The sequence below is a fragment of the Saccostrea echinata genome, unplaced genomic scaffold (genome assembly GCF_033153115.1).
Source record: "Saccostrea echinata isolate AGI-Se365-2 ecotype Australia unplaced genomic scaffold, CSIRO_AGI_Sech_v1 ptg000022l, whole genome shotgun sequence".
Classification (NCBI taxonomy): domain Eukaryota; kingdom Metazoa; phylum Mollusca; class Bivalvia; order Ostreida; family Ostreidae; genus Saccostrea; species Saccostrea echinata.
The window spans coordinates 7,283,435-7,292,671 of NW_026889771.1; the positions used below are offsets into that span (position 1 = coordinate 7,283,435).

Here is a 9,237-nt window from a genome sequence, read left to right on the forward strand (position 1 = left end):
GCGGGGCCACAATGGAGGATCAAAGTTTTACATAGAAATATATAGGAAAAACCTTTAAAAATCTTCTTCTCAAGAACAGCAAAGCCATGATGAGTCATATTTATATGGAAGCATCCTCAAGTAGTGAAGATTCAAGTTTTTTCAAATCATGACCCCCGAGGGTAGGGCGGGGCCACAATGGAGGATCAGAGTTTTACATAGAAATATATAGGAAAAATCTTTAAAAAATCTTCTTCTCAAGAACAGCAAAGCCCTGATTGGTAATATTTATATGGAAGCATCCTCAGGTAGTAAAAATTCAAATTTGTTCAAATCATGACCTCTGGGGGTAGGGCGGGGCCACAATTGAGGATCAAAGTTTTACATAAAAATATATAGGAAAAATATTTAATATCTTCTTCTCAGGAACAGCAAAGCCCTGATTGTTCATATTTATGTGGAAGTATCCTCAGGTAGTATAAATTCAAGATTGTTCAAATCATGACCCCCTGGGGTAGGGTGGGGCCACAATGGAGGATCAAAGTCTTAAATAGAAATATATAGGAAAATATCTTTCTGATGAAGAACTGCAAAGCCATGATTAGTCATTTTGATATGGAAGCATCCTCAGGTAGTGTAGATTCAAGTTTGTTAAAATGATGACCCCCGGGGATAGGGATGGGCCACAATGGGGTGTCGAAAATTTTACATAGGAACAAATAGGAAAATATCCTCTTCTCAAGAACTGCAAAGCCATGATTAGTCATTTTGATATGGAAGCATCCTCAGGTAGTGTAGATTCAAGTTTGTTAAAATGATGACCCCCGGGGATAGGGATGGGCCACATTAGGGTGTCGAAAATTTTACATAGGAACAAATAGGAAAATATCCTCTTCTCAAGAACTGAAAATCATGTTTAGTCATTTTGATATGGAAGCATCCTCAGATAGTGTAAATCAAATTCGTTCAAATGATGACCCCGGGGGTAGGGTGGGGCCCAATCGGGGATCGAAAGTTTTACATAAGAACATGCAGAAAAAATATTTCTTCTCAAGAACAGAAAAGCTATGTTTAGTCATATTGATATGGAAGCATCCTCAGGTAGTGTAGATTCAAGTTTGTTCAAATATTGACCTCTGGGATAGGGAGGAGCCACAATGGGGGATCAAATTTTTACAAAGGATTATATGGGGAAATTTTTTCAAAATTTACTCAAGTACAACAAAGCCATTTGTTATATTGACATGAAAGCATCATCAGCCCCCCCCCCCCCCCGGTAACCTTTTCAATACTGAACTGATTTGTGGTTTTGCCTAGCCAATGTACTCAGGTGAGCAATGTGGCCCATGGGCCTCTTGTTTTGTTTGAATTGCAAAGATTTCAGAGATTAGTTTTCCTGTTCTACAGTTTTCGTTTTGTGTCGTGTGTAAGCATTCTGACATCTCTATCTTGCTCTCATTTTGACAATTCATCTTTTGGAAGAACATACGCATTAACTTATCACAGTCTCCGAAGACCCTTGATCCCAGTGGAACTCTTTATCATCCAGTTTCAAGCAATTTTCGTCATAACCAGTCGCTTGTCTGTAAACATTTAAGATATGTTGATGAAACTTGACAATTCTCTTCTAAACTAGATCAGACTCTAATACAAAGCTGCATATATCTGAGGAATTCAAGAAATACTTTTAAAAAATTTAACTTCAGGAGAACAGTACTATAACTAATATTGTTCTAAGAAATAATACTGGACTGTGTGAAGCAAAGACTAACGCAAAATAGCTTTTACACAACGAATGAATAAGGCCACGAAGAAAAGATATGCATTTCATCTCGTAATCTAGTTCAAGCTATATAGAATCCAATTCAAGCTATAAAGAAATCAACATTTCGTGATTAAATTGAAGCAAAGAAACTTCCAAAGTAGACATATCCAAGAAATCCCTTAGAATGACTCTTAAGTCACAGACTGTGAAACTACTATGGAAGCACATTAAATGGACGAGTTAACACTAATGTAAGTTATGATAAATATTTAAAAGGAACTTCACTCAACAATGTTAGCATATCACCAGAGGCTGTGATGCAAAATTAAGAATCTTCTTTATATCAGGAAGTTTACATTATAATTTCGTCTTACCTTGTACAATGCTTCCTGAGAGAAACAATCAATTCCCCTGGTGAACTGTGATTCCCACCAAGCCCTGGGACTCGTTTGAACGATTTAGATTCCCACCAAGCCCTGGGACTCATTTGAACGATTTAGAATCTACCCTATGGAAGCGTATAAGTTAAGTTTAATTTTTCTTGTTCAGTGTATTTTGAAAATATATTGAATTTTAGGTCACCTGACTCACTCAGGTGACCTATTGCTATCCGTTTTTGTCCGTCGTCGTGCGATGTGCGTTAACATTTGAACATTTTTAGCTTCTTCTCTGAAACCGCTCAACCAATTTCAACCAAATTTGGCATATAGCATTTATGGATAAAAGGGAACAAAAATTGTGAATTTCATGTTCCCTGCCCCCCTGGGGCCTGAGGGGTGGGGCTAAAACCACCAAAATTAATGCAATCTTTAAAAATCTTCTTCTTTACTCCTGGACATCAAGTAATTTCATTGAAAAATTTTCGTCTCTGCTCCTGGTTTGTAAATAAACTAAGTATATAGTTATGATGAGGAAGAATGCCTCTTCCAAAATTGTGAATTTCATGGCCCCTGGATCAGGGGTTCTGTTGTTAGGGCGGGGCACTATTGATTATATAGTGAAAATGCATTAATTCTTTGAAAATCTTCTTCTCTGCTGCTGGGTAGTAAATAAACTAACTAAGTACATAGTTATGATAAGGATGAGTGCCTCTTCCAAAATTGTGAATTTCATGGCCCCTGGGTCAGGGGTTCTGGTGAAGGGGGAGGGGGCTCTATTGATTATATAGTGAAAATGCATAATTTCTTTCAAAATATTTTTTCTACCACTGGGTATAAAGCAAAGAAACAGGTGTATGGTTATGATGAGCAAGGGTGCTTCTTCCAGAATTGTAAGTCCAGGCCCCTGGATCAGATGCTCTGGTGTAAGGATGGGGCTTTATTTATTTAATATAGTGAAAATGCATTTCTTTGGAAATCTTCTATGCTTCTGGGCAAACAGAGTAAAAGTTTCAATATGGAAGGGTATTTTTACCATAGATTTGAACACCTGGACCATTTAGTCAAGTGTTCCTGGCCAGGGCTCTATTGATTTTTTTTTCTGCTGAGCAGTTATTCCCCTTTGCCATTAACCTTTGATAATTAATCACTGTAAATAATGTATTTGAAAGGTTAATAGGATAAGAAAATTATGCAAGAATATTTATTGTATAATACAAAAAGTACTTTCATAGTTTTATTGATCAGGTAGACTTGAAAATAATAGATAAATAAAAATGAGAAAAAAATAACTTATCTTTTTAAATGTTCTTCAAAGGCCAAGAGAGGCCAATTTGATAAATAATATTATGGGGTTAAAAAATAGACATTATGTTACTAGTCTGCATGGTAATAGTGATAAATGGGAGACAGATAGATACTAGACCAATTATTTTGTTGATCCTAATCATACTATTTTTCTTGCTTTTAATTGGGCAACGAAGCTTCATTTATCAGTTTATGGATCCTCTAAATTGTTGCATTGTACTCAGGTGACCGTTAAGGTCCTTGGGCCTCTTCTTCTAGGCCTAACCTTCCTCGAAGGACCATTATTTTAAAATCTACATTTTTTAATCTACATTTTTTTCCAGAAAGTTCACGCGTACGTGTAGATAGCCCAAAGGTTCTAAGAAGAGTTTATTTCCGTACATATTTCTTTTCTAATATTAAACTTTGATCCCCTAATATTTACATTTGCAAATATTTTTCTTAATTGAACCTATTAAAGAGAAAATATGTTCAATTCTGTGTGAACTTGTTAGGGGGTCAGAGGTCATAGCGTGACCGAATAACACGGGCAAGATGATATTTTGCCTACATATTTCCATCACAGTGAAACTGGTTTCGGAACTTCCATAAATTATTAATATTAACCTGAATTAGTCCTGGAGAATATTGGTTGCTAAAGTATTTAACTCTGTGGCTTTTTGACTATTTGTATAAACAGATTCAATGAATGAATATGTTGACAAAATATTTGTTCGTGGGGATGTTAATTTGTGGACATTGGTCCCACAAGAACATTGAAGATTCCAAACTAGGTGGGAATGTGTGACCTTAAAGAAGAAAGAAAGTAAGGTAATCATTCATAAACAGCATACCGAATTTTGTGCAACACTGTGTCAAAAGTACAAATCTTCTGTGAAGAAAATACAAAAGTTGTATGAAAATTTTTGCTATGATATATATATTGCCGTAATAATTCTGTTTCAGAACAGTTTTCATTTTTAAATTGAGGTTTCGTTAGTGTTACACGAATCAATTAAAATTATAAATACTTATGAAACATGTGCAGGCACACTAATATACACCGTATACTATAATACATTTGGTGATCAGATCTATACCGCACATTCGATGTTTGATTAAAGCATTAAATGCTTTTGAAAATTAACTAGACATGTTCAAAGAACAAACTTTTAAGTTATTTTCAGAACGATAAAGCACCTGTCACAATTAAACTCTGCAATTCAACCAACTGCAAAGTACCAACTAATGAATAAATATTGATAAATATTTTAAGAATTTTGAAATCGATTATTGTTCTTTATCTTCAAATATTTTCATTAAAAAATACCTGACAGCTTAAAGATGACCTAAGTACAACCTTAGACTTGAGGCCATCCTAACGTCGAGATTCAACATTTAATAGTTCTAAATATCCTCTAAATATCTGTACAAGTTAGTTAAGATATACTTAGGTCACCTCTACCGGCCGCTTTAGCTTTGCCAAGTTGTACGATAAGGCTACCTTTAAAAAATTGTTTGGTTGCCCTCTCCCGATCGACTGTCTAAAAATGGCCCGACTCAAGACTTTTTTAACCTCCAGGAAGCATTAATTTTTTTTATGTATTCTGGAAAATATATTTTAAAATTTGGCATTAAAATTGAAATTTTTGCGAAAAAAAATTTTTTCACCTACCTACCGACCCAATTTTTTCATCCCAAGTCGAGAGAGGGCAAACAAACATTATTTTAAACTTGGCCTTAGCACCCTTTATTTTACGACCCCTAGTAGGCTAACAAGATGCAATTTTAAAATGTCTCCATCTGTTGTTTAGTTTATTTGAAATACATATACATCAAAGGATATTTTAGAGTATTTTTTCCTGTGCTACAATTTTCGTTTTGTGTCGTATGTAAGCATTCGGACATTTCTATCTTGCTCCCATTTTGATAATTCCTCTTCTGGAAGAATACGTTGCATTACTTCTCGCATTAATTTATCACAGTCTCCGAAGACCCTTGATCCCAATGGAACTTCATCATCATCCAGCTTCAAGCAAGTTTCATCAAAATCAGTCGCTTGTCTGTAAACATTCAAAATTATTTTTATACAACTTGACAATTTTCTTCGATATTAGATCATACATTTAACAGGAAGCTGCATACATCTTAGACATTTCAAGGAAATACATGTACGTGTTTATTTTAAAAAAAATACTCTCCATCTAACGAGATAAGAATTTTAAAAAAGGGCTTTTAATTCACTTTTTTCGGCATTAAAAATTTGTTTAATGCACCTGTTGCATATGATTAAACGCGTTGGGCGTTTACCCATTTTCACCATCTCGTTTGCTGGAAAAACCTTTAGTGTCGTTCCAAGTGCCAAAACAAGATCAGAGCGTGAAGCTTGCTCTACAGCGCTTCTGAAAACTTCTGGCTCTAGATAATCCCCAAAGTTTATTATTGTGTTCATCAAGTATCCGTCACACTTCTGGAAGAGGAAGTTTCATAAGAATTGCTAATAATATAACTGCCTAGTCCTACGTATGATGGTTCTGATTAATTCTTATTTTTACATGAATGAGAACGTTTCGATACGCAAGTTTCGAGATTGTAGCTCTCCAACGATAGAGGCGCAAAAAGTATCCATATCAGCAAGAAGTGGGACAGGTTATCGATGTACACAAACGTGCATAAATAAATGGACGATGGCTAGGGCCTTTATAATGTATTTATTCTTATGAAAATATTATACATGAAAACGTAATGTCAAACAGTGATGATTTTGATGATTATATTGATCTACACTTTACGTGTTTAACAAAATCTACTTTTAATTAGGATACTTGAAATCAAAAGAACCCTAATAGCTTTTTGTGAAAAAGACGCTTCCTTGATTACAAACCTTTTCTAAAAAAAAATTGATGGACCTTTTGAAATTATTATAAGGGAAAGAATCGATGTGTCATTCAGAATGCCGACGTGCAATGATCAAATGTGCGCGTGTATAGGAGATCCATATCTCTTCCCTCGTCTGATGTCTTATCCACTGATATTTTCTTTTTTATTTTCCTTTTTTTTTGGTAGAAAAACAAATTGATGCCATTACTAAAATTTAGTTATTTTCGATTTGATGAGAGCATCCCGACAGGCAGTTATATTACAGACCGGTATATCGATGATGTAACGTATCCAATATAAATAACTGTCCCACCTACCGGTTTACGCAGAAACAAAACTCCCCTCCGTAACGTAAAAAGCGCACCAAGGGAGATAATCTCGAAACTTGCGTATTGATTCAGAAAAATAGTGTACTTTATTTTACCTCAAAAGATTTATAAAGTTGAAATTGAATACTTAAATAAATAGGAGTACCTTTTCATTACAGGAACGACCAGTCCGATGATTGATTCGGCATTGCTTGCAAATGTTAATGGGCACTTTGGTAGCTTTTCCCGTGCATCTGTATTTTCTTTCATACCGTTTTTTGCATTTTTCACATTTTTCGACAAACATATTGCCGTGCAGTTCCGATATCTGACCTTCTTCAATTCCTGACAAACGATGTAGTCCATCAACATTTTGACTGATCACGTGCTTTAATTTTCCCATTTCTATTAGTTTGAATAAAGCCTCGTGTGTGTAAGTTGGGCGGAGCTTTTGAACGTCTTGTATTGTTCTCTTGGATTTCCCTTTGCTTCCTAAAAACAGGAAAAAGTTTCAACTTTGATTAAGATTTCATAAATTAGTGAAATGTCAGTACTAGACTTTTCTTGATAAAGTAAATAAAATGCATTACAGAATACATATTATTTTTTTTACCATGGTCTTTGACTTTGTCTCTTTCTGTCCATTTGCCCTGAATTCCTCGGAAATCCCCGATGCCGGCCGCGGTGGAAATACCAGCTCCTGATTACATGTATATGAATCATGTTAAACTATCAAGTACTTTCTTGCTATGTTCATGGCCTATTTTATCGTTTTACAAATAAAATATCTGAACTGAACGTTAGATATTATTCTAATTTTTTTTTTCATAAATTTATTATAAATTATAAATGCCCCTTGCTCACCTGTAAACGCTATACAATATTCAGCGTTTTTTATCAGGTTTACTATGTGTTCTGCTTCCTGTTCAAGTTTTGAGCACGAGTCATGGATTTCTACTGTCTTGGCAGCCTCCTTCACCATTTCTCTTTCCTCCTTCGTGAGAACTGATGATTTGTCTTTATACATCCCCCATAAGGCAAACCAACATTCCGTGTGGAACGTTGCAAATCCTTCTTCATTCCAATTAACTTGAAAACCTATTGATTAAGAATAGAGCTATTTGATGGTAAATCTTATATATTTGGTCGTCTTATAAACGTCAAAAATAATGGATTTACTTTTTTTTTTAGCTTCAACGAATTAACAATTATTTTTAAACAGTTCAAAATAGTTTCACAAAAAATTTTTTAAATTAGGTACTTATATTTGTTCTTATTTTCAAAATCCCTTTATTGATTTTGATAGAGTTTCGAATAAAAAAAAAAAAGCATTGCCCGTTATGTAATAATCTTGGACTAACTTTTAAAGCCATGGGAAACAGATTTTGTATTTAATTATTCCAGAGACGTTACCATTCTGCGAAAATGAATTACAGATACTTAATATACCATATGCATATAACCCCCACTCTACCCCTAACACCACACCACCCCACCCGGCCCCACCCTCCAAAAAAGAAAAAAAAAACACGTGTCCTAAATACATAATTAGAGTAAAGGACTGGTTTCTAAACCTGAGGAAAAAATAATTATTAATAGTATTTTTACAAGTCGCTATCCAAGATAATTTTTAGTGTCATACAATATCACATGTTTTTCCAAAATGCAATTAACAATACAAAATGGATAAATAAATGAAAATATGACGAACCGTTTAATTGACACTCGATGGTATAGTAGTACAATCTCAAACAAAAGGATGCAAAGAAATTATTTATTGTATTTTGTTTGTTTGTTTTTTTTCAAAATCAAATTTTAAAACGTTATTGCTGGGAGGGCATTTCAACTAGATAAAGATAAAAGCAAGAGTGTTTGAAGGCCATCCCAAATAACGAAGACATGAAAAGTTCCAATATTAATTGTCATCAAACGAAAACTAAGTGAATACTGTGAATAAATAAAAACGCTTGCGTATAGGTGGGCTAAAGATATAAGTATTGATTAACAATTCTGTGAAAATGAATTACATATTCTGTACTCATACTATATGCATATAACCCCCACCCAGCCCTAAACCTAATGCTCTGGGGTGTACAACATAATCAAAAATTAAATATATTTCATTTGAACAATTAAATTTATTCCGATTTTGATTATAATTCAAATAAAAATGTCACAAGTGCGATCGTTTAAGACTTTCACATCGGAGCTCCTTGAGCTGAATATATATACACGTATTGCCCGTTTTTAGATTTCTTAAGAAATAATCTTGCAGTCAAAGATGCATTGAAGGATATTGAGATACCAAACCTGATCTTTTGCTTTTTGGAACAGCATACGCCCTGACATCCGCGTGTCCATCCGTCTTTCCTATGGGACCTTTATCACAAGAAATTAAACGACATTTCACAGTATCGTCTGTTCCAGTCGCCATTTCTAGGGCATTTGGAAATACATGTATCCAATACCGTCGCTATATTGATCATATTTAATCTCCAGGTTTTGTTTGTTGGTATTATTCGTAGGTTGACACAAAAGGTTTAAAATAGAACAGGGAATCCCAGCAATTTAAAGGTATGACTAAATACCGGATCATCTTGAAGCGAAACACAAAAGACAGAAATAGTTGAATATCAAGTAA

At 34.5% G+C, this 9,237-nt stretch overlaps 1 protein-coding gene across 1 annotated transcript; it reads right to left on the bottom strand.

The window, feature by feature from the left end:
• Positions 1–5,263: 5,263 nt before the first annotated feature.
• LOC133190838 (NAD-dependent protein deacetylase Sirt6-like) lies at positions 5,264–9,032 on the bottom strand. Its single transcript, XM_061326523.1, has 6 exons — positions 8,907–9,032; positions 7,461–7,694; positions 7,210–7,296; positions 6,763–7,088; positions 5,685–5,878; positions 5,264–5,471 (listed from the first exon to the last, which is right to left on the bottom strand). The coding sequence occupies exons 1-6, from the start codon at positions 9,028–9,030 to the stop codon at positions 5,276–5,278; spliced, it is 1,161 nt and encodes a 386-aa protein (XP_061182507.1). The 5' UTR covers positions 9,031–9,032; the 3' UTR covers positions 5,264–5,275.
• Positions 9,033–9,237: the final 205 nt, after the last annotated feature.